At 48.7% G+C, this 25,586-nt stretch overlaps 1 protein-coding gene across 16 annotated transcripts in view; it reads right to left on the minus strand.

The window, feature by feature from the left end:
• Positions 1-25,586, minus strand: part of EP400 (E1A binding protein p400) — an 84,290-nt gene that overhangs the window by 19,465 nt on the left and 39,239 nt on the right. For 10 of the 16 annotated variants that reach the window (XM_053280244.1, XM_053280242.1, XM_053280243.1 and 7 more), the window contains 21 exons: positions 25,289-25,455; positions 20,970-21,124; positions 17,238-17,480; positions 13,991-14,155; positions 12,739-12,903; positions 12,463-12,545; positions 12,036-12,334; positions 11,193-11,395; positions 10,892-11,061; positions 8,971-9,167; positions 7,359-7,470; positions 6,264-6,407; positions 4,980-5,144; positions 4,296-4,379; positions 3,802-3,936; positions 3,644-3,688; positions 3,242-3,395; positions 2,608-2,849; positions 1,114-1,287; positions 615-662; positions 213-248 (listed from right to left, as the gene is read on the minus strand). In XM_053280244.1, the coding sequence (XP_053136219.1) occupies positions 213-248; positions 615-662; positions 1,114-1,287; positions 2,608-2,849; positions 3,242-3,395; positions 3,644-3,688; positions 3,802-3,936; positions 4,296-4,379; positions 4,980-5,144; positions 6,264-6,407; positions 7,359-7,470; positions 8,971-9,167; positions 10,892-11,061; positions 11,193-11,395; positions 12,036-12,334; positions 12,463-12,545; positions 12,739-12,903; positions 13,991-14,155; positions 17,238-17,480; positions 20,970-21,124; positions 25,289-25,455 (3,186 nt within the window). The remainder of the gene's footprint in view (positions 1-212; positions 249-614; positions 663-1,113; positions 1,288-2,607; positions 2,850-3,241; positions 3,396-3,643; positions 3,689-3,801; positions 3,937-4,295; positions 4,380-4,979; positions 5,145-6,263; positions 6,408-7,358; positions 7,471-8,970; positions 9,168-10,891; positions 11,062-11,192; positions 11,396-12,035; positions 12,335-12,462; positions 12,546-12,738; positions 12,904-13,990; positions 14,156-17,237; positions 17,481-20,969; positions 21,125-25,288; positions 25,456-25,586) is intronic. The other 6 variants (XM_053280246.1, XM_053280238.1, XM_053280236.1 and 3 more) reach the window with 4 other exon arrangements.

The raw sequence follows: 25,586 nt of genomic DNA on the forward strand, positions 1-25,586 counted from the left end.
CTTAACAGCACCCCTAGAGATCTTCCTAAATTTAAGCTGCTGCTCAGAAAGTCGCTTAGTAAAAGCAGCTGCCTGAAGCCTGAAGCCCCCGCCCCCAACTCTACCCCTCCCCCCGGTCGCGGAAGGCTGTCTAGGTTTCGAACAGCTACGACTACTGGTATACTACGGCGCAACTACATTTCGGCAGCTGTAAATCGGGGGTGATACGTTACCTGGTGGGGCGTTGCAGGGATTAATTCATTAAATGTCTGCAAAGCAATCAGATTTCAAAATGAAAAGTAAAAAAAGGCTGGTAACAAAACATACTTTTGAAAATTAAAGAAAAGGAAAAGGAAAAGGAAGAGAGGACTTATTGTCACAATCATGCGGAATGAGGTGGCATTTCGGGGCGGTGGACGAAACAGTGGTGTTTGGGGAGGCAGGCTGCCTAACGCGGCCGAGGGGGAGAGGAGCGCGCTCTAATTCACAGCGAGCGCAAAACAGAGGCAGAGGCTTCCAAGAGCCGACCCAGCATTCAAGTGTATGGATCTCCTATTGACCACGTGTCCACCTCTGCGGATGCTTAAAAAGGTACCAGACTGTCTGCAGCGGAACAACAATTTATAAGTGCACACCTTATAAATGCTTTTTGTCTTCTTCTTAGGGTTCGCTTCATACATAAGCTGTAAAATAAGAAGCAAAGTTTGACTTTCTGCGATGGGTTGCGGGGAGATCAGTGGCACAAATAGAGGGTCTCTACTGAGAGCCGGTGTGGTGACAGCGGGTGGAGGATTACGGCCCGGGAGATCAGAGGTCATAATCCTTGTTAATAAGGAGGGGTAAAAAGGGGTGTTGGGGTGGGTGGGGGTGGGGTCAAAGGAAGCATGCCGGGAGGCCTCGGACAAGCCACTGTGTCGTCTCGGTATCAACTCCCCATCTGTAAAATGGGCATATGGGTGACCTACCTCACAGGGTTGTTGTGAGGAAGCTCAAACACGGCCATTTTTTTTTAAGTGCCACAAACAATTAAAGCGAGGAAAAAAATGTATAACGGATAGTTGTCTTTTACGGGTTTGACGACTGGTCGACGCTGCTGAGAGTAGGAGAGAGGCACACGTCCCTGCCGACACCCACCTTCCCTTCCTCTCTTGGAATGACGACGTTTTCGTAGCGGTTGCGGCACTGCTTGGGGGAGCGGTAGACCCGGCTGCAGGAATTCACGACATCGCTGACCAGATCCCAGTTGGGGGTGTGGGCCGGGGACAGGACAGCAAGGTTGAGAGGCAGCTCCAGCAGCTGTTTGACGGCCTGGAAGAGGAAGCAAAAGGGAAGGCGGCAATGAACAGAGGAAGCTGCCGTCTGCTGAGTCAGACCATAGGTCCATCTCGCTCAGTATTGTCTTCACAGACTGGCAGCGACTTCTCCAAGGTTGCAGGCAGGAATCTTTCTCAGCCCTGTCTTGGAGATGCTGCCGGGGAGGGAACATCGAACCTTCTGCTCTTCCCAGAGCGGCTCCATCCCCTAAGGGGAATATCTTACAGTGCTCACATATCAAGTCTCCCTTTCATACGCAACCAGGGTAGACCCTGCTTAGCTAAGGGGACAAGTCAGGCTTGCAACCACAAGACCAGCTCTCTTTCCGGGGATGGTGTTCGAGGTAGAGACAGAAATAGAACATTATTGGGAGGGCCTTGCATTGGGAACCAGCAGGCGGCATAACCCTCTTAAAGGGGTTACCACCCTTACACAGGGGGAGAAATATAACACCTTATCTAAATCAAAGGGCCAATTCCCAGCATTTACTTTTTACCTGCCGGATCAGGTCCAAGGCCCGTCCAAGTCCAGCATCCTGTTCCCCACAGTGGCCCCCCAGATGCCTCTGGGGAGCCCACAGGCAAGAGGTGAGGAATAAGCCCTCTCTCTTGCTATTGCTCCCCTGAAACTGATATCGAGAGGCATCTTGACTCTGAGGCTGGAGGTGGCCCATAGCCACCAGACTAGTAGCCATTGATGGGCCTGTCCTCCATGAATCGATCTTTCATGGAGATCTCTCTTTTCCTGTCATGGGAAAATATGCTACTGCATCTTAGGAGCAAAGGGACTGCCTTGCATGGCATCAGACCATTGGTCCCTTTAGCTCCGTAGGGCCTATGCCAGGCCTGCTAAACATAGCTCCCACACCCAGCTATTTCTGGACTACAAGCCCCATCACCCCCAGCCACAGTGGCCTGGAGCCAGGGATGATGTGAATTGTAGGCCAACATCTGCAGGGGGGCCAAAGCTGAGCAGTCCTGGTCTACACTGACAAGCGGCAGCGTCTCCAAGCTTTCAGGCGGGAGTCGTTCCCAGCCCTACCTGGAGATGCTGCCAGGGAGCGAACCTGGGACCTCCTGCGTGCAAGCAGATGCTCTGCCACTGAGCTATGGCCCCATCCCATAAGGGGAATGCCTTTCAGCAGACAGTGTGGACAGTCACCCCTCCAATGGCCAACCAGGGCAAGCCCTGCTTAGCAAGGGGGCAAATTCAGACTTGCTCCCGCCAGACCAGCTCCTCTCCCCAGCTCGGGCTAGTCAACTACTGCTGGCTGCCGACGACACTCAATTCAGGCCCAGCGAGGCGCCGCCTTACCTGGAGCAGGGCCCAATCCTCGCTGATGAGCCACTCGGGGTTGTCCTGGCCGGCCTCCGCAGCCGGCTTGACCAGGGTGGGCAGGGGCTTTGCGAACTGGGTCTGCTGCTTCAGCAAGATGTTCTTCTTCTGCTCCTTCCCCTCCCGCCGCATCTTCAGCATCCCGGGCGTGGCCCGGTCGAAGAGCGACCGCGGCGGAATGACCGCCTCCCCGTGCCGCTGCTTCTTCTTCCTTCCTGCCGCTGGGAGAGGCATGCTGTGCTCAGTGAGGCACTCAGAGGTCAACCAAACGGGCACAAGACACGCAAGCTGATTGAGGAACCAACTGAATCGTGATGCTGCCTTTACTTGTTCAGGCTTTCGCCCCTTAGGGCAGGCCTGCTCAACTCTGCCCCTGCCCCCAGCTGTTTTTGGACTACAACTCCCATAATCCCCAGCCACAGTGGCCAATAGCCAGGGATTATGGGAGTGGTAGGCTGACATCTGCAGAAGGGCCGAAGTTGGGCAGGCCTGGTTTAGACTATTAATTTTTATTTAACTAAATGAAATTGTATGTAGAAACAGCAAGTGGGGTGGGGTGGGGGGACAGGACGCTTTGTATTAAGACGGATGCGACAACCAGTCCAATGCTTACCAGATGGATCCGTCTTGTGGCGCTTACGCTCCTTCCTGACATAGACGGGAGGCAGCTTGGACTCTGGGATCGGGGTGGACTCGTACATCAGACACATGACCGAGTCGATGTAAATGTCGTTGTCGTCCTGAGGGGGTGTTGGGGGAGTCCAGAGCTGCACAGGACATCGTAAGAGGTTTTTCTCAATATGCACAGTCAGGCACACAGAAGGTTTTAATTCCTCCTTTCAAAAATGGAAGTAAACTGCCTAGAGAAGTGAGTTGAGGCAGTATATGAATCAGAGGGGGGGCGGGGAGGGAGGAAGAGAGGGAAAGAGAGGGAGGAGAGGGAAAGAGAGGGAAAGAGAGGGAGGGAGAGGGAAAGAGAAAAAACTGACTAACCAACCAACTAACCACAACTTACTGGCATGATTTCAGTTTGTCCATCGGGGCCCTCGTAGATGTATTCCTGTACAAAAACAGAAAAGGGACCTATTCAGCGCTGATGATGGCGTGAAACAGAGTGTATTCTAATTATTTTAAGAGCCAGCGACCTATACGCAGAGAGGCAGGTCAGTTTACTTTGTTATAGGCATCCTCCCGGGTGTAGGTAAGGAGCTCCTCCTCTTCGCCATCCAAAAGCATTTTCTCCTCTTGTTCCTTCAAATCCTTCAGGTGATGAGTCTCCCACACCTTTTTCGCTGTTTTCACTTCCGCCTAAGGAACAGTAAGAAGATTTATGATCCGACGTCATTCGCATGCCAATCGCTCACGTGCCAGCCTTTCGGAATCGGCCAGAGGCACCTTCTCCTCTCTCCCTGCCCATTCTCTCTGGGTGGCTTCGTGTGGCTGCTCAGAAAAACGCTAGGGAAGCCTCAGGATCTCTGATCCCTCCATATGCCCTTTCCTGACCCCTCCCTCACTTTTCTCTGAACACTCTTCATTCCAACCTCCTATTCTTAGCCCAGGGCTGGCCAATCGGTAGCTTCTAGCTGGTCTTTTAAAACTGTAAACGGCCTTGAACGCTGCAGCCGAAAAGCGCCATATAAAGGCAGTAGACAGATACAATACCATACCTCATTTTCTTTCGGTTCACTCTCGTCCGGGGAAACATGAAAGAGCTCCAGGTAATTCAGAGCATACTTTTCAATCGGGGTGAGCTGAGGGAATATACAGAGAAGTAATGGTGAGGGGCAAAGGAATTCTTCAAACCCCAGGGGAAGTTTCAGAAGCCTTAATTTAAAAAGCGCATCTCCAGACTTTTGTCGAATCGAGATGGGCAACAGAGGATCAATGAGGCTGTTTCAGACCTGTTTTTCATTCTGCCATCATTTGTGCCTAGCACATTAAAAGGTAAAAAGTGTGTCGTCAAGTCAATTTCAACTCCTGGCACCCACAGAGCCCTGTGGTTTTCTTTTGATAGGAGGGGTTTACCATTGCCTCCTCCTGCCAACAGGCAGACCTCATACCTGACACCCACGGTTTCGTGCATCCGTGGTCGGGTAATTGGCACCTGTCCTCAGCATACGCGATACAAATCAGCAAAAAAAGGATTAATTTTCACATAATCAGGTCAGGGGTGGGCGGAAATGTCTGCGATTTTCAGGCCTCCAGGAACCTAAGCCCAGCAATGCCATAGACCTAATTACACAATATCCGTGGTTTCCTTATTCGTGGTAATGGCAGGGAACGGAAGCCACGCGAATGCCAGTTTTCCTGTACTCTTTACAGTGGCGGAGGGGAGTGGAAAGTGGATATACCTGATCGACAACAGCAACCAGCTCCTGCAGCTGTGAAGGCTCCTCAAGATACTGGGACTTGCCAAGTTCTGAAATGAGGGGCTCCAAAGTTGATCTGGCTTCCATGTCGTGAATGTGGGTGCTGGATTCCTCTTCCTCTCCCTCTCGTTCAGTGCTTTTGAGAGCCTTTGAAAAAAGCACAGCGTACCTTTGCAGACAGGCTTATGCAGAGCTGTATATGCAGCGCACTACGAAAAAGGTACAATTCTGCGCCAAGGAAAGCAGGGTCCTGCGACGTGCATAAATTAGGCAAATTAAAGTCAGCTGCAGTATTCCCTCTAACAGGGGTTTCCCAGATGCTGTTGACTACAACTCCCAGAATCTGCAGCTGCAATGGCTTTTGCTTGGGAATTATGGGAGTTGTAGTCAACAACACCTGGAATTCCCTGTTAGACGGAACACTGGTTGCAGGATTCATCCTGCTGCAGCTGGTCATCGGCAAGGAAGCTGCAAAGCACGGATGTCTTGCCTCCTGAACGTTGGGGATTTTACTTAATCACTCCTCTGGTTGGAAGTGTTTAAACATCTTATATGTACTGGCATTCTGCCCTGTTCAGACATTATGTTGTTCAGATCTGTACACACATACACGTTTCCATGTGAGTGACTGAGGCGGCTTTCATTTTAAAAGCCAACTTGGGAACAGGCCTCCTGAAATGCAAGATACAGATAAGGGCACTGTTGTGCCTGCGTTCAACGTAACATGTGATTTAACTGTACCTGGGTACAGATCTGTACCTGCGTACCCTAAACACAGACGGTAAGAGTGTTGAACACAACCTGTGAATAAGGCCTGTGTGGTCACGAAATCCACACAAGGAGACCACATGGCCTCAGATTTCTCAGAGAATTATCACAACGCAGCCTATCTGACATGGTTGCCATATTTCCAGCTCCTCACTGTTTCTCTGTGTACAGGTTGGACACTTCTGTCAATCGACTTCCCCGATTACCTCCTAACTGTATTGGAAAACTGTTCTATTTATATTCTGCATGCATGCGCACATGCACGCGAGTATATACACTCCCCCAAAGAGAATGTATGCATTTTTTAAAAGACTCATATGGCTCCCTGGGGGAACCAGTGTATTACCTACATGAATACTTGAAAAGGTTTCAATAAACCTTCAAAGAAGAAAAGAAAAAGAAGATTCAGAAAATAAAGAGGAGAGGCAAGATTCTTCTGGAACAACTCCCTTATTCTGCTGCTGGTAATTTCCACTGAAATGACTTGTGCTTCATTACCTCTATAAAAGGCCTTGCGACTTTAGGAGAGATGGTTTCGGCCGGGGAGGGCTCTTGCGAAAGCACCACAAATTCTTCTGCTTTCACTCGGAAGCCGGAATCTTCCATCGGGGAATGAACCTCAAAGAGTTCCTGGATTGTTTGCTGTGGGGAAGGAGTCTCTCTTGAAGTTCACATTAACCAACTTGGGAGCTTTCAATTTTGGTTGTTAACTCTGGGTTTAACTGAGAACTCAGCACAGCATTCCCTGTAATTCGAATCCCCAGATGGTTTTGACTACAACTCCCACCATCCCCAGCCAAAAGCCACTGCAGCTAGGGATGATGGGAGTTGTAGTCAACATCTGAGAATCCTTGTTACGGGGAACACTGGCTCAACGTAATGCTACTAATTCCTCTGTCTAAATGAGTACATAGTTTCCACTCCCCAGCAACTCCACAGCACTCCCCTGAGACAACCCTCTTTGTACAGATAGAACTGAGTCAGACCCCTGGTCCATCTAGCTCAGTATTGTCCACACTGACTGGCAACAGCACTCCAAGATTGCAGGCAGGAGTCACTGGAGATGCTGGAGAGTGAATCTGAGACTGCCAACATTCACATGTGCAGATAAGAATATAAAAACAGCCCTGCTGGATCAGGCCCAAGGCCCTCCTAGTCCAGCATCCTGTTCCCCACAGTGGCCCACCAGATGCCTCTGAGAAGTCCACAGGCAAGAGATGAAGGCATGCCCTCTCTCCTGACAGACCTGTCCTCCATGAATTTGTCTAGACCCCTCTTAAAGCCATCCAGTTCTGGTGGCTGTCACAACATCTGCAGAGAATTCCATAGATGCTCTTTCACTGAGCTACAGCCCCATCCCCTAAGGGGGACACCTTACAGTGTTCATATGTAGTCACCCATCCAAACGCAAGTCAAAGCACACCCTGCTTCGCAAAGCACACTCATGCTCACGACCACCAGACCAGCTCTCCTTCCCTGACCAGTACTGTTGCTGGCATAAGACACCTCCACCCCCACAAAAAAAAATCTTGGAAACTGTGCTTTAACATAAAGAGGTGGACATGCTTTGATAAAACAAATATATTTTATTACCTGCGTTAAAAAGGCCATGGAGTAGTCATTTCCCTGAGCGGCGACCTCTCGGATCAAATCCTTCGTGCCATTTTTTAAGAGCTTCTCTTCTATCGAGTTCCCGCTGACGAGTCTAGAGGAACCAGAGTGGTCTACCAAAACCTTCCGGCGGAAAGCAAAGCTGAGCCCGCAACAATCTCATGGTATATTGCAGGGTTCTTTGCTCATCACCTTGAGTCTCTCTTTACGAGCGGAAAGGTAGGGTGTGTGGGGGGGTGGGGGTGTATGTGTATATGTGTGTGTATGTCTGTGTGTGTTTATGTGTGTATACACACACACACACACACTGGATGTTACTGGAGAGCCAAGGATTGATAATGTGGGTTTTCAAGGCAGCTGACAGATGAAGCATCCTAACTTCATCTGTAAACCACCTAGATGCAGTTTACAGCATCCTTGTAAACTGCCTAAAGACTTTGGTAGTGAGCGGTATACACATATGAGAAAGACAGACAGACAGACACTTCATTGTTGTAAACTGGGCAGAGACGCAGATTTGGGGTGGCTTACAAATTTGGGGGAAAGTAAATAAATCATCAATAGCTGCAAAAGGCCACAATAGGAACATAGGAAGCTGCCATATACTGAGTCAGATCATTGGTCCATCTAGCTAGCGCAGTATTGTCTACACAGACTGGCAGCGGCTTCTCCAAGGTTGCAGGCAGGAACCTCTTTCAGCCCCATCTTGGAGATGCTGCCAGGGAGGGAACTTGGATCCTAGATGCTCTTCCCAGAGCGGCTCCATCCCCTGAGGGGAATTTCTTCCAGAGCTCACACTTCTAGTCTCCCTTTCATATGCAACCAGGGTGGACCCTGCTTAACTAAGGGGAGAAGGCAGGCTTGCTACCACAAGACCAGCTCTCCTCTCTGAAACAGAGAGGTCTGGGGAGACCCAAGTTCACACCTAACATTTATGCTCTCAGGCTCAATGTCGGGTTCTTACAGTGCTGGCCGGCAAAAATCCAGAGTTCACACCCTGCTTGGCGCGGGAGGGGGTGAGGGGGGGATGCCACTCAATCTCCAGTTTTCATTTACCTGGCATTGCTTTGGCTGTGAGAGCCGGCCCTCTGAAATGGCTACAATTAGCTCCTTGCACAATGGTTTCTGTCTAGGGCAGGGCTGCTCAACTTCAGCCCTCCTGCAGATGTTGGCCTACAATTCCCACAATCCTTGGCTATTGGCCACTGTGGCTGGGGATTATTGGAGTTGTAGTTCAAAAACAGCTGGGGGGGGCCCTAAGTTGAGCAGGCCTGGTCTAGGGCAAGGACTCTCAACGCTGGGTCCCCAGATGTTATTGGACTTCAACTCCCAGAATCCCCAACCAAAGGCCACTGGGGCTGGGGATTTTGGGGCTGAAGTCCCAAAACATCTGGAGACCCAACGTTGAGAATCCCTGGTCTAGGGTATGCATAGGCATACAGCTCCATTGGCAGCTGTATTTCAACAAGAGCAGGAGAGCCAAGGTTGCCCACCTCTGACCTAGGGCTTGACCCTAATCTCAACAAGAATGGTCCTGACCTCGCCCTCTGCCTACTGTACTCTACTAGAAGGATAACTCCTTGGGAAGCACCACCTGTAGATATGGATGTCCTTGCATCTGCCAATCCGGTCACACCATTCCTGAGCCTTGGCATCCATCACTGGGTTCAAGTCATTGTCGTAAAACACAACAGTGTCGGCCTCGACAAGGTTGACCCCCGTGGAACGGCTGTGGGAGGAAAGGATGGCGCAGAAGATGCGCTTGTCTCTGTTGAAGGTCTTCATCAGCTCCTGGATTGGAGGAGGGAAAAGGGAAAACCATCAAGCAGTAAAGACGAGAGCCATCCAGCACTTCTAATGAGTCGACGACAACAACAAAAAGCGCTACTCCTGAAATCAGACTCCTTTACCTTATAGGACTGATGTGTTAAATAAGCAGACGCTTCAGCTGCAATTAGCCCAGGCAATTGCTACATTCAAGGCCAAGGCCTAGTTTAGATGTAATGGCCAAACCAAGGAACATAGGAAGCTGCCATATACTGAGTCAGACCATTGGTCCATCTATCTCAGTATTGTCTACAAGGAATGGCAGCAGCTTCTCCAAGTTTGCAGGCAGGACTCTCTCCCAGCCCTATCTTGGAGATGTTGCCAGGGAAGGAACTTGGAACCTAGATGCTCTTCCAGAGTGGCTCCATCCCCTGGGGGGGAATATCTTCCAGTGCTCACACTTCTAGTCTCCCATTCATATGCAACCAGGGCAGACCCTGCTTAGCTAAGTGGACAGGTCATGCTTGCTACCACAAGACCAGCTCTCCTCCCAGGTTAGGCTGTCAAACAAGTTTCTAACTCCTCCCATTCTTCCTCCTCCTCTTACCCCCACATACTCCAGTTCCCCTCTCTCACTTGAACTTGTATTTGCTGTATTTGGATTTTTACCTGAATTGTATTCGTATTCGGGCATTTACCCGAATCGAGGACAACTCTGAATTTATGACAATCCCCTTTAAAAGTAGAGGTTATATACAGGTTATATCTGCATTTAGGTATAATGAACAGGAACAGAAAGGAATGGGATTCTGAATTTAAGACTACCTCCTGATTTCTAATATCAAAAAATTGGGGTGGGGGACTAGTCTTGGATTCAGGCCCCTAGAATTTTACTATAGCATCTGCATCAGGTGATGCAGGTTACCACAAATCTCACTTCGCCTCCAAACCAGAATTGGAAACCATGGTCTTAACTGGGTTTCCAACCCTGGTTTACAGATAAACCATGGTTTGCACAAAGCAGGACAATAGGGAGAATTGAGCATGAGAGGAGAAGGTGGGAAATGGATGAGCCCAAAACTCATTCAAAACAGCCATTAGGAACATAGGAAGCTGCCTTATACCAAGTCAGACCCTCAGTCCATCTAGCTCAGTAGTGTCTACTCAGACCGGTGGCAGCTCCCTAGAGTATGAGGTAAGGGCCTTTCCCAGCCCTACCGGGAGATGCTGCCAGGGATTGAACCTGGGACCTTCTGCCAGCAAAGTAGATGCTCTGGCACTCAGCTACAGCTCCACTTCCAAAAATGGTGGTTTGGCGGTTATTATGTGAACAGAGCCTGAATTGCAAACAATTAGCCCTGAATGGCAAACAACTGCAAACATAGCCCAGAGTATACCGACAGGCAAATTGCCCAACGGCTCAAAAGCTATCGGTAACAAAACAGAAACGCACTGGCCCATGCATTGCCTACAAAGATGTCCTAGTAAGAAAGTCCACAAATGCTGCAATCCACAACTCCAGAGGAGGCAAACACAAGAGCCTCACAAAAGCCGAGGCTTCCCCAACACCGCTCCCTGAACGGGGGGACTTCTCTAGCCCTCGTTCAAGCAGTGCTCTGTGTGTGCAGCAAACTTGCGGGATAGAAGAGGGAAGCTGGATCGGACGATACGGGAGACCACCCAGCACGGTTCCGCCACAACCCCCTCTTCTCCGAGCAGCGAGAAGCATGCGCCCACGGTGGGTTTACCTGCCGCTCTTCCTGATTGGCACACTCGTCAATCCTCACGTAGGTGAGGGAGTGGAAATCCAAGAACAGCTCCAGGATGTCCAGCATGAGAATCATCTGGGACAAGATCAGCACCCGCCGCCCTTCCGACTTCAACTTCTGAAGCAGGACTGCCAGTGCTTCCAGCTTCCCTGGGGTCGTGAAGAGGCCAGAAAAGCATGAAGCCGCCTTGCAAGAGATGGGGCGGCCTGGTGGAATCCAGCCACCCCACCCCAGCCCCAGCCCACCTCCCGAGAAAGGGAGTGAAGCGGTTTTCCGTTACCTGCATCGTACTGCACGAGTCGGAGGTCGGGAAACTGAAGCAGCTGAGGAGTGGCGAGCCGATGCAGCTGATGCATGTAAGGAGAGGCCTTCTCTTTCAGACGGTGCCTGAAGAGCTTCATGCGGTGGCTGTACCGAGCGGGAGGCCTCGCCACTTGCAACGATGGGGCGGTGGCCACCGCTGCGGGCAGCACAAGCAGCAGCCTGCGAAGCAAGGCTGAGTTTAGAACAGGGCTACACAACCGGGTTTAGGGGAAAGGCGACAAAGGGGAGACATGACAGAGGCTTATGAAACCATGCCTGGGGCAGGGAGAGAGCGAAGTTTCTCCTTCCACCTCACTGCCTTTGATTCAGGGTCCTGAAACAGACTGCCGGGGAACTGAGCAGAGAGCCAAGGAAGGACTTCTTCACACCGTAAATTAAGCTGTGGCGATGGCCACCAGCTTCGGTGGCCTTTAAAAGGGGCCTTGACAAAATTGTGGCGGGGAAGCCCATTGGTGGCTACTAGGCTACCTCTAGGTTTGGAGGCAGGACACCTCCAAACACCGGTTGCAGGGGAGCAACAGCAGAAGATGGGGCATGCCTTTATCTTCTGTTGGGGGTTCCCCAGAGACATCTGGTGGGCCACTGTGTGAAACAGGATGCTGGACTAGATAGGCCTTGGGCCTGATCCAGCAGGGCTGTGCTTATGTTCTCATGCAATCCTGGAGAAGCCGCTGCCAGTCTGTGTGGACAATCCTGAGCTAGACAGACCGAGGGCCAGACTCGGTATAGGGCAGCTTCCTATGTCCCTAGAGTTGGGCAGTCACTCAACGTTCAGATCCTACGTGGAAGTGCACATCACCTATTCACGGCGCCCCGCAGGGCTTCCTGCTGCCGTGCCAGCGCCCACACCAACTCCTGCAGTGGGTCTCCACAGTCCTTGGCAGCATCCCGGGCGCGGAGACAGTTGGCGAACCCGGCCCAGCTCCACTTGCTGGCTCCAGCGGAGCACTGAGGGGGCGTCTCCCGGCCGCCCACCAGCGAGCAAATCCTCCGGAGATCGCGGCCATACACAGGAGCCCGGGAGCAGCGGCGCTCGTTGCAGGAAAATATCCTGTCCAGGCGCTCCTTCAGAAGCCGGTTCTTCTCCTCAAACGACTCCTTCCCCAAAGAGGGCGATAAGGAAATAAATGAAAAATCCAACGCCTGTCCTTCATTTTTCTCCCCACTGCCCGCCCGCCAAGCATCAATGGACCACTGAGTTCATGCAGAGAAATTAGCCTGAATACCTGAGCGTGTCCTCCATGAATGAGGCCAGGCTTTAAGGGTCCAACAGAGTCCCCCGATGCTAAATTGCTGCCCACTGTTCTACCTAGAATATGCACAAGGGGGAATCAAGAGTTGATTCGTTCCATGTTAAGTGCCCACGACTCCTATCAACATCGTCTCCTTTCCTTGTCTTTTGGGAAGGCAGGGAGAAACACAAAACCATCACGTGCAAAGACACCCAGATTTTAAAACGTCCTACAGAGAGACCTGCAGGAAAATGCCCCCGTCCCCTTTACCTTGCTGTGCCACTGCTGAAGCCGGCAAGCCAGCTGGATGCTGGTTCCCCAGAGCGTTCAGCGCGTTTTGAACGGTTCCCGCCTGAGACACCGTCTGCATGACAACCGGGCCTTGAGGTCGAAGGTACTGCTGGCCGGGAGCTGAAACGATCTGCAGCACGCTGCCTGAGGTGGTGGAATTTTAACGGAAAGGAGTTGTGGGTTGGGCGAAAAACGGTCATAACTCGTTTTCTTCTGAATGACACATTGTAGGAGTGCCTGGCCCCATATGTCCCAGCCTGGACCTTAAGATCTTCGGAGGCCCTCCTCTGGGTGCCCCTGCCAAACGAGGCGAGGCGGTGGCTACTAGGGAAAGGGCTTTTTCGGTGGTGGCACCCCGTCTATGGAACAACCACCCCAGTGAGGATCGCCTGGCTTCATCACTTTGTTCTTTTAGATGCCAGATGAGGACCTTTTTGTTTGCTCAGGCCTTTTCAAATTTTAAATTTTGATGGGATTTTGATGATGATGATTAATATTAATTGTAATTGTGAATGCACACAATGCAAACCCTCCAACGTCCTTGGGTCAGATTTATTTCTATTTTGGGTCAAGTACCCTCAGAATCCTTCCTTGAATTACAGAGTTAATATTTATGGAGATTTAATTTGACACTGACATCCCACTCTTCCTTCAGGGAGCCCAGAGTGGTACAGATGGTTATGTTTCTCCTCAGAACAAGCCAGTGAGGATGGCTAAACTGAGAGAGATGCCTAGGCTTGCAGCCTGAACACAACTGTGCTTGAGGGAGAGATGGGGACATAGTATTTGTTTGGGACTGGCATGCTCTCCAGTTGTCCCACTGACTGAGCAGGGACAGGACCTATTTTATGGCCACTGTCCCTGGTTAAAATTATGGGTCCCTTCCCTTGATAGGGGGGAAAATCCATAAGTAACTAATAAGTGCTTTCATTAATATTTTTAATAATTAATTTTAATGTAATGGTGCACTGAAAAGTGACTTCAGCCTTAGCATGCCAGGGCGCGGTTGGTTCCGGCCCACTGGGGTATTTCAGCTGTGTACCCCTGCTCTAACCACTACACTACACTGCTCCCATGTGTATACCTACCCGATAGGGCTGTTGCCATGAATTATGTAGATTAGCTTTGCGAAGTGCTCTGCCAAACGCTATCAAAATGCCAAGTGCAATGATGGTATTGAGGGAGTGGAGAGAGGAAAGAGGCTCGACTTTGAAATGGGTCAGTGCAATACCTTGCAGCTGTAATGGCTGTCCGGCAGTGAGCTGACGGAGCTGGCTGTGAGATAAGGTAAATTTGTTCCCCTGGAATTGCAGAGTCACCGGAGTCTCTGGCTGCGCGATTCTGCCCTGCGTCCCCGCTATGGAAGCCAGCTGGGCTATTTTGACCACTTCGCCACCTGCAAGTAAGAAACAGGTGTGAAGAAGGTCACCTCCCACATCTCCTCTTGTCTTGTTTTGGTTAGTAAAACGGATGCCGAAGCCGCCCCCATGCAGAATTACGTGTACAGAGAGCAGGGGGGAAGTGTCATATAGAAGTATATTTTAGGGATGGGGAGAGAGAGAGGGAGAGGGAGAGGGAGAGGGAGAGGGAGAGAGAGAGGGAGAGAGAGAGAGAGAGAGATGTTATCCACCCACTTAGGTGTGCAACAAGAGCGACAAGAGCGACCTGAAAAAACTCATGTGACACTTTTGGAAACCAGAGAAAAGAAAGGCGTTAAGGTCAAACAAACCACTGCCTTTTCAAAAGCAACCTGGGGGCGGTGGGAATGTTGCGAGAAACGCCAAGAAGCTCACAAGCACGGTGAGGTAGGTTGAGATTCATGTGCTCGCTGACCCAAAGCAAATTTCCTTTCTGAAACAGTACATGAGCCAGATGTGGTGGCTGATACCATCGGGGGGGGGGGGCGGGGGGGAGTGGGGACAGGACACAAATGCTCATTGTGATTTCTGTTAAGGTCTGCACCCCTAGAGATGAAAAAGAGGCGACAGAGCTGCCAGAATTTCAGCTTGTAGTAGTTTACCATGCTTTTCTTGTCCTGGTGTTTTCAAAGCTTTAATGTTTTTAACTCTAAATGCCTAAATGCTTGCCTGGAGGCGATAATGGGCTGGATGAGGGATAATAAGCTGAAGTTGAACCCAAACAAGACGGAGGTGCTGTCTGTAGGCGGTCAGGACCTGAGAGATGGTTTAGATCTGCCTATTCTGGATGGACTATTCCGCAGTCCGGGAGTGCTCCTGGATCCCAAACTCTCCCTGGACTCTCAGGTTGAGGCAGTGGCCACGAGTGCTTTATATCAGCTTTGGCTGATACACCAGATACGTCCATTTCTGGAGGTAAATGACCTTAAAACAATGGTACATAAGCTGGTAACCTCTAGGCTTGGACTACTGTAATGCATTCTACATGGGACTGACTTTGCACGTAGTTCGGAAACGACAATTGGTCCAGAATGCGGAAACCAAACTGGCCTCTGGGTCAACTTAAAGGGACCATATAACACCGATTTTGAAAGAATTGCACTGGCTGTCAATGTTTCCAAGCAAAATACAAAATGCTGGTTATTACCTATATAGCCTTAATAGCTTGGGCCCGGAATACTTAAGAGAGCACCTTCTTTATCATGAACCCTGAATCAAGATCAACTGGAGAAATCTAGTTACAGTTGCTGCTGACTTGTTTGGTGGCAACTCAGGACTGGGCCTTCTCTGTGCTTGCCCCAGGGCTCTGGAATATGCTCCTTGCTGAAATAAGAGCATCTCCTTCTCCGTTTGCTTTTAGGAAGAACCTCAAGACGTACCTGTTTTCTAAGGCTTTTAATTGAAATTTTAATTTTAATATGTTCTTAATTACTGAGAATTTGTTAATCTTTTTTATGAATTTTTAACAGTTTTATATTATGTTTTAACTTGCACATCGCCTGGAGATTTCTATATCAGGCGGCATAAAAGAAAGGAAAGATTGTGCCGTCAAGTTGGTGTCGACTCGTAGCAATCACGTTCCATGTGATTTTCTTGGTAAAATACAGGAGTGGTTCACCAGTACCTCCTCTCATGCAGTATGAGATGATGCCTTTCAGCCCCTCCCTATATCACTGCTGCCCAATATAGGTGACTACAAATGTATTACTAGGCACAGTCTGGGAAGCCCATCAACGGGAATTTGAACTAACAGCCTCTTGCATTCTAGGCAAGATGCTTTCCTGCTGCACCACCATAGTTATCAGGTGGTATAGAGATACAATAAATCAATGAATAAATAACACATAAGAACTACTATAAATTTTTGTCAATGTTGTCAATTGGAATAGAAATGAAAATTGGCAGGAATGTCCTCCAAAGACTCCTCCAGGAAATACAACAATCTGTTCATTGTTGCCCTAACCTTGTCTGTGCAAAAACGACTGCAATTTTACCCTAATCGTTTGGGGAGAGGGATACAGAAGGGGTGATAACACAGAGAAAGCTGTCAGTGCAACAATGCTATCACCTATTTCCCATCTGGAGGGAGGTAGGCATCAAAAATCACTATGAGCACTCATCCCTTGAGAGGGCCAAAATGTGTGGGCCAGCCCTATGGACTAGAAGTTATGAGTTAGCCACGATGATACTGATTTATGAAGTCGAGATTTGTTGGCGTGGGACACAGAACGGCTGGTGACACTTATTTTGCAGTCCCTCCCCCCCCCCCCCCCGACACACGAGCATTTCGTTTAATAAACATCGTCGTTTGTGTCTGAATTGTACCTTCCAGGATGTCTTAGGTCAACTGTGGGAAATAATAGTAATTTATCAAACGTTTCCGTGTGAACCGCTGATGGTGCCTCAACACGTTTCAGAAGGAAATTCCTGCCCAAGCCTTTGGACATGGGTGCAGAAACCTTGGCTTTTAAAAAGGCAGTTTTCTTCATACCCCCAGGGATTAAGACATTAGTACATCAGTGCTCTATGTTCTTGAGACATGCTAGGAGGCGGTGCGCATCCAATCTGAAGCCAGGCTGTTCCCTGCCCCACTGCCTGACACCTGCAGCTTGCCTCCAAGAGCGTCCGGAGGGCTTCTTAGCAGGATGGGGTTAGTGTTTCAAAAAAGGAAAGAGAATCAGGAAGAGAGCTTTAAAAAAAAAAAAGTGGGGGGTGAGGGGGGAATTTCCAGGTCCAAAGGAAATCCGGCCAGCAGAGGGAACATGCAGAAAACAAGGAGATTAAGTTGACACCCCTAATGTATGTCCACAGCAATTTCTGTTGGTTTCCCGATCCAAAATTTTGGATTTTCTCGGGTCGCATAGGCAACGGAAATCAGTGAGCGAGGTGACTCGGAAGCGTGGTGGGGGTGGATGGGAAGAACAACAAATCATTCTGTACACACTTTTAGGGTGCCTAATAACTTAACCTCGGGGAGGTTTAAAAAAGTAAAAAAAAAAATATATATATATATATATACACAAAGGTGGGAGACACCTGGAAAGGGGAGGGGGCACTTACTAGGCAACCTTGCCTGGGCCTGAGAGGTCAGAACTAGCCTTTGAGGCAGGACACTCTGCTGGATGGTGTGGGGAGGGGCCTGTGGCTGGGCCTGGCCTAGCGGCACAGCCGGCACAGTGGTCTGACCCCGCGGCTTCGCAGGATGGGCCGGGCTAGTTGCTGCCGTGAAGGTCGCCGCTGGCTGCAGTCTCGGAGCACTGGCGGAGGCCTGGGTTGTCTGAAAGTGGGCGGCGGCGGCGGCGGCTGCAATCAATAAGGGTGGGGTGGTGCAAGCTGTTAGAGTCAGTCCTGGGTTGAAGGTTACAGCATCGGAGAGTCTTAGGTTTTAATTTAATAATAATAAAAAGAAGTTGGATTGAAGTCGGGGGGGGGGGGAGAAAAAAGAAAGGTACTGTGAGATACCTGGTTGCTACAGGTCACAAATACACTCAGTCGGGGGCTAAAATACCAGCTGTGTTGCAGGGTTATTCCATGCACAACCGATTAGGCTTGTCCGGGCATTACACACACACACATACAAAACACACCCCTTAGGAAGGTCACGCTGCAGCCACAGGCAGATACGTTTGCTGGCTATTAGCTGGTTTTCAAAGCTATTAGTATTCGAGGGCGTGGGGTTCTGGTGGTTGGAGATGAGCCCAAACCCAGACACCTTGAAAAGGCTGGAATACCCCTTTCCCCACCATGTAACTAAAAACACAAGATTAAAAAACTGACCTGCCTGAGGCATCTATTTTCAGGGCAGGCTGAAATCTCTAAAAAAGTATGTGGTACTACCAGGACAATGTAGAAGAGAGACTGCACTGCATGGTACAGTCCTACCAGGACAATGTAGAAGAGAGACTGCACTGCATGGTACAGTCCTACCAGGACAATGCAGAAGAGAGACTGTACTGCATGCTTCCCCACATCAAAAATATTCAGAGCACACACACACACATAAACGTGATACCGTCCTCCTAAGACAGTACATTTCAGACAGCCCTCTAAACCTGGGGGGGCCAAACTCTAGCCATCCAGTTGTTGGTGGACTACGACACCCATCATCACCAGCCACAGCAGCCAATAGTCAGGCATGATGAGAGCTCTCAATCAAACAACATCTGTTGGGCTCAAGTCAGGCACCCCACTCTGAACTATGGGTTGGAAAATTGGAAATGGATTGTGGAAATCTTCCATCTCATGTACAGCAGCTTCGTTGTCCGTTTGTAGCCGAGACCTAGACACAGACTGCCAAACCAGAGTTCAAAGTGGGCTTCCAATTCTGGTTCAGAAGGCATACGCTAACCGCAGCTACCCATTCTCATGTTACATTTAAAAGGCAAATGCAGTGAAGAGAGAGAAGAGGGTTGTGGCGGATTAAAGCCTTTGTCTCAGAGCAAGCTCACGTGAGGGAAAGAATCATTCCTGCTGAACTGCATGACTAGGCCTCTCCTAACTCTCTTCTGTATTTTTGGTAGGTTCAAAAATGGCTGCCACCGCCACCCCTCTTTATTAAAGAGCTTGAACCTCCCTGGGCTTGAGGTGGAACTCCAGGTGAAACTCTCTTAATTTGACTCTTTGACAAGTACAAAAATCTTCCATGGGCAAGCCTACATGTGGTGAGGAAACTGATAGCTGCTGAATGCCTGAGGAGACGCGTTTCAACCAGATAAATCCCACTTTGCCCCCCCACTTTCCCCAGTTAAAAACCAACTCAGAAAGGCTTGTAAAAGAAAAGAACAAAAAGAAAAACAGTTTTATTCAGGTACTACAGACTGCTTCTGTCTGAGGCTTACTCAGCTTTTAGTTACAGATAAAAATACTCAGTCGGTTTCAAGAATACTTCAAAAGCACCCTGAATGATGTTGCGGCAGCACGCTTTAAAAATCTTGGTTACCCAGTTGCAAGGTACAGGTATGTAGGAAAAGGCAAAAGCACACTTAACTGCATACACAGTCTTTTGCTGCACCCTAGGTGTATGGAGCATAGGCTACTGTTTCTTAGTTCGATTAGGTTGTAGGTAAACTATAATAGAACAGTATCAGATATATGCAACACACACACACACACACACACGGAATATAACTTCTAACCCAAAGTCTGACTAAATTTCCCCCCTAAACTTCCCAAAACCAAAGCCGAGGCTTCCTTTTCTTGAATTCACCAAACTCCAGAGGAGAATTCAAGCTTCCTGCCCTCCTATCTTTCAAGGATCTGCAGAGTCATTTTCCTGCAGCTATCCTTCCTGGCCACAAGTCCTTCTCTCACAAAGAACCGTCTTCTTCCTCCCAACAGTTCTCTAGGTCCCACCCACCCGGTGTGCTGATTGGCTGAGCCCTGGAGTTCACCAACCTGTCAGTCAGGACAGAGTTCACTTCCGGTTAACTCTTTAGGGGGAGGGGTGGCTGATCACTACAAGGGTGCATACAGTTCTCCAGCTTGTTTTCAACCCCCCAAGCCACGGTTTGGAAGGTAGTCCAAGATGACAAACATCTCACATCAAAAGGTTACTTGCACACGGAAAGCTAAGGTGTCAGTTAACAGGCTAAACTAGACCCATTCTCCCCACCGTGCTAACTTGCCCCATGCAGAGAGCTTGAGCCACTGGGAAACATTCAAAAATCCAGTTCCTGCCTATCTCCTTCATTGGTACCGTCCCAAAAGAATAGTCATCTTACAGTTTGCTTTAACTGACTCTTAGAGGACTCCAAAGAATCAGATCAAAATAGAAAAAACAGGAGTGGGGAGGGTAGAACCAGTCTTTGGGGGGCCCATAAAAAATCCTGGAGAGGTTCTCACTTGCCCTCAAATTAAAATGAATAGTCAGGGGTAGAATCTCACAGTGTCTCTGATGATTATTAACATGGTATATAGTTCCTATTGTGTGCTGGTCTACGACTGTAACAATAAAATACTTTAAAAGGAGAAAGCCCGCTACGCACTGACTTTTGATGGGGGAAAGACAAAAACGTTCAGCATTCTGTCCCCTAACCCATTGACAATGGTGGAAAAACACAGTGAGACAAGGACAAGCTTCTCTCCCCACTTAGGGCGGCTATCCTAACGTTTTGAAAACCATGATATTAGACCCCCAAAGGGCCAATTCTGGCACCTAAACTGGTAGACTGGACTCATCTAGACTGGTAGACTGGGCTCGTCTACCAGTCCAGATGCCCTAAGACTAGGGATGTTTGAATTGATTTGACCTGAACCTAGAAAATCTGGGTGATTTGAATTTGAATAGAATCACCTCGAAAAGGGCAATTCAGTTCAAATCAATCTGATTTGAACTGAGTCAACAACTGTTTTGGAGCCTTTTAAAAAAGGATTTTTAAAAAGGCTCCAAAACAGGGTTGAACAGATTCGACACAAATTTGACTCGATTCGCAAAATTCGATTCGTGCACATCCCTCTATCTAAGACTGGACTCATGCAAAGATCGGCAGATGGCAAAGCAGGTCCAATGAATGCTCTGCCACCCACTGGCCAGCGTGAATACGTCAGCTGTATTTTACCACACTACTCCAATTGGGGGTGGGGGTGGTTTAAAAGTGGCAACCTGGAAAGCAACCACGCTGCTCCAAACTCACAGTGGCATGGAGCCACTCAACCCACAGCCTCGATGCACTCCTCGGGTTGGAAGAATTGGCCATAACTTGGGCAGAGATAAAGCAGCGAAGGGATGCTATTGGAACAGACTGATGTTTGGAGACTTGGGAGAAAAACCCAGAGTAGCAACCCCTTCCTTACCTTGGTTTGCTGACACCGTGGCTATCGGAGACCTTCCTCGCACTTGCCCCGCTTGAGCGACCGTCGTCGCAGTCGCTGTCCGTTGAACTTGAGCACTGGGGAAGATAGCAGTCCTGCCTTCGGGTTTCTGTCCATACTGAACAGGTTGGAACAACCTGAGAAAGATGAGAAATGTTGCATTAGGAAAGCAAGAATGTAGGAAGCTGCCATACTGAGTCACACCCTTGGTCCATCCAGCTCAGTACTGTTTACACTGACTGGCAGCGGCTCTCCAAGGTTTCAGGCAGGGGTCTCTCCCAGCGGTGTTCCCTCTAAAAGGAAGTCCCAGATGTTGTTGAATACAGCTCCCAGAATCCCCAGCCAAAGGCCACTGCAGCTGGGAATGCTGGGAGTTGTAGTGAACATCTGAGAATCCTTGTTAGAGGGACAGTATCTCCCAGCCCTACCTGGAGATGCTGCGAGGACCGAACTTGAGACCATCTACATACAGTACAGGGGCTATGCTCATGAGCTATGGCCTGATCCATAGTTCCACTGCAGGTTGGGCAACCACATAGGAACAGAGGAAGACAGACCATTAGTGGGCAGCCAGCCAGCAATTCTAACATCAACCGGGAAGAAGGGTTTTCCTTGATTGACAGTCTGTAGACCTGAAGGGATGACCCAATCGGTTAACAAGTTGGGCGGGTCTTGAGGATTCCTGAAGGGCTTCTGGGAAGAAGACATGTGTACTCAGGTGAGAGGGGAGCAATGGAGTCTTGCCAGGTTCTCACAGGGTGAGTTTTTGTAAGTCCCTGGGGGTCAGGGATTGCAGGGTTGGGCTTATCTAAGTTCTGGTGAGGTCCAAGAGGAGGAAGCCAAGGCATATGGCTTTGGAAGGTTAGACTTAGGAAAGGTATTTTAGAAAGACTGGGGTTATAAGTTTTTCTTTGTGTGTGTGTGTGTGTCTTTGCAAATACCCCCTATCTACTTTATAGCTATCTCACGGCAACAACAGCCTTGTAATGATTACGTCAAGTATCACCTACAAACATCTGGGTGATAGGAAAAACTTGTAACCATGAAGAAGCGAATATTATTTGCAACAGCTACACGTGAAATCCTGAACTGGCTTATTCTGTGTGTGTTTGTTTTTAAATAAATGCATACATTGTTTTCTTTGTTTACAAGTCCTCTCGAGTGTTTGGCTGACTCTGGGAGAAGGGGGTGGGGGGAGCCTCTAGTTCACATAGCCCCACAGGGATCGCAACACCTGCAATTTCCCACTTAAACATACATAAGTGGGGCACCATTTTTTAAAAATTAATTTTAAGCCCAAGTTAGCTTGCCAGGTAACAGGAAGCCCTGCTAACTGAGCAAAGAGACACTTTGTAAAGTGGTGATTCTCTTATATTTAGCAGGGGGATAGCAACTGGCCCTCTCCATCCCCAGTATAGCATCCCTCCAGTGGCTGTTGCTGGTATCTGCCTTATGTTTCTTTTTAGATTGTGAGCCCTTTGGGGACAGGGGGACCATCTTATGTATTTATTATTTGTTTTTCGATGTGAGAACTTTGGTAACTTTGGTCGAAGAGTGGTATATAAATATTCCTAGTAGTAGTAGTAGTGACTCGGTGTCATGGCTCAGACTTCTGACTCAGAAGAGTCAGAGCAGGAACGGGAGGATTCGCCTGCAAGTGAGGGCTCAGAGGCACAGCAACAGGACTTGGCAGGGAGCCCAGACTCTGGAGCTGAGGATTCGCAACAGCTGCCCGACATGATTTCTGATGGGGAGGAGCCTGGGATTTCACCTGTCTTGAGAAGGCAGCTCAAGAGGGAGGCTCAGTGGAAGTCACACAGGCGCAGGAGATCACAAGAGAGGAAGCCAAAGTGCTGACTCAGGGAAGCCTGATTGGCTGTTGCTTCTCTTGAGCCATATATATTTGGCAGTCTCTCAATTGCCAGATGCTGTTTGCAACGTTTCACTAGCTGCAGATAGTGTGCTATTTGAATTCCTAAACTTTGTCTGAGTTCCAGTTGGCCTTGTTTATGTTTTCCTGCTTCTTCTGTTAATTCCTTGCTTCTGTCGTCCTTCGCTATTTTCATTCCTTGTTGTGTTTTCTTTTCACTTATTACTCAGTTATCATTAGAGAGGGGTACCTAGTTCAGATCAGGGGACTTAATTCATTTACTGTTTTTCTTTGTGAGCTTTTTATTTTTCATTTATGCAGTTCTGCTGCCGCTTTCTGTTTTAACTCACCGGGGAGTGCTGAAGGGGGTTATAAATCCTGCTGGGTGAGCCGAGCTAACAGATTTACAACACTCAGCAATATTTAATTATTGATTGATTGATTGATTTAATTAATTCAATTTATATCCCGCTCTTCCTCCAAGGAGCCCACAGTGGTGTACATGGTTATGTTTATCCTCACAACAAGCCTGTGAGGTAGGTCCCCTCTCTCATGAGTGGGGCTGGGTGTCTTCCTTACAGGTCCATCAAGCTCGGTACTGGCTACACTGACTTGCAGCAGCTTCTCCGAGGTTTCAGGCAGAAATCCTTCCCAGCCCTACCTGAAGATGCTGCCAGGGATTGAACCTGGGGACCTTCTGCTCCGCCACTGAGCTACGGCCCAATCCCCCATATGGTGAGTATCTTGCGGCACTCATGCCATCATCCACCCAAGGTGAACGCGGTTTAGCTAAAGGGACAACTAATGCTCACGACCACAGAACCAGCTCTCCTCCTCAAGGAATCATTATCCAAAGGGAGCTGGGGAGTGCGGGGGGGGGCAGCAGCTTTATTTATATTGCCATCCCGGAACAAGCTGTTCTCTGGGCAGCTCATACAACAATACAACAGTAAAATGAAACATATAATTAAAACACCCATTTAAAAAGCAGAACTAGAAAGACAAAATATGTTAATGTGTTGTCACCCCTAGGTTGTGGAATGTGCTCCCCCCATGGATGTGAGAGGATTATCTTCTTTGGAGGCTTTCAAGAGAGCCTTAAAAACCCATCTATTTTAGCCTGGCTTTTAATGAGATCTAGTTTTAATTTTTAATTTCAATGGGTTTTAATCTGGTTTAAATGTTTTTGTTTCATTTGTTATATTATGTGCTTTTGATATAAATGTAAAGCGCCCTTAGTCACTTTAGGAAGGGCAGTACATAAACTGAATAAATAAATAAAAATAAAATAAAAATATTTAAGAAGTACTGTGAAAGCAATTTAAAAGGTGAACAAAAAGGTCTTCAGCTGGCCTCTAGAAGAGCATAGTGATGATGCCAGATGAGTCTCACTGGGGAGGCTGTTCTGTAAACAGGGTGCCACCACCGAAAAGGCCCTCTCCCTAGCTGCCACTGGCCTCGCCTCATCTAGTAGGGGCAATCAGTGGAAGGCCTCTGAAGGTGATCTTAAGGTCTGAGTAGGGACATATGAAGTAAGATGGTCTTTTACTTCATAAAAGTAGAAGTCTCAGGTCTCTCAGGTTGTTGAGGGTTTTAAAGGTTAAAAGGTAAGGTAAAGTGTGCAGTCAAATCGATTTTGACTCCAGGTGACCACAGAGCCCTGGGGTTTTCTTCTGGTAGAATACAGGAGGGGTTGACCATTGCCTCCTCCCGTGCAGTCTGAGATGATGCCTTTCAGCATCTTCCTATATCGCTGCTGCCCGATATAGGTGTTTCTGGGAAACATCCCAGCAGGGATTCAAACCAGCAAACTTTTGCTTGTTTGTCAAGCATTTCCCCGCACTTTCAATTGGGCTAGGAAATGGACTGGAAGCCAGTGCAGTAAATAAAGCAGCGGCATGATACGATCATAACACCCGGACCCAGTTTAAGAATATAAATATCTATCATTTGTATTGATCAATATGGTTATCACCTACAAAACCCTTCCGGGTTTGACACCTGTGTACCTTCAGGACCACTTCTCCCATCCAACTTTGATCCACCCTGTGAGGTCGTCTCAGGTGGGCCTTCTCAGAGTTCCGGGCCCAGGGGAGGTATGTGGGGCCCAGGGTCATGGGAGGGCCTTCTCTGTGGCAGCCCCCTCCTTATGGAACACCCTGCCTCCTGAGATTCGTAATGCCCCCTCCCTTCTGTCCTTTAAGAAGCTTCTGAAAACTTATCTATTCTGCCACTTTTAGAGTGTGAGTGTGAGTGTGTGTGTGTTGTCTTTGCTGTTGTTTTAATTTATGTAAACCACCTTGAGTCTAAGGAAATCATGCAGTCAATAAATTTGCTAACCAAATAAATAAAAATATCAGGAAAAATTGAATTTGCTCTCAAACTGCCAGCAGAATGAAAGGAAGGGCATCCTTTAAGAAGGTCTAGGTACCTGCTTGGCTTCAGCTTGACTGGGTTGGGTCTGGGGGGAGGCAGGGGAGAGGTGTAGATTTCTTCAATGAGCTTCCTGGTCACCTTCTGCTTGGGCAGCACCTGCGCCTCGTACCGCGTCATCCGGTTCTCAATCCCAATCAGATCAAAGATGCTCAGGTCTGCCTCCTGTGGGTTGTCACAGAGAAAGACACTCACAAAGTTATTTTATTTTCTGCTTGCTTAGAGTACATGTGTTCATTTTCAATGTAAATATGGGCACAGGCCCCTCAAGAGTTCAGGTAGGAAATTCCACTACT

The sequence above is a fragment of the Hemicordylus capensis genome, chromosome 15 (assembly GCF_027244095.1).
Source record: "Hemicordylus capensis ecotype Gifberg chromosome 15, rHemCap1.1.pri, whole genome shotgun sequence".
Taxonomy (NCBI): Eukaryota; Metazoa; Chordata; class Lepidosauria; order Squamata; family Cordylidae; genus Hemicordylus; species Hemicordylus capensis.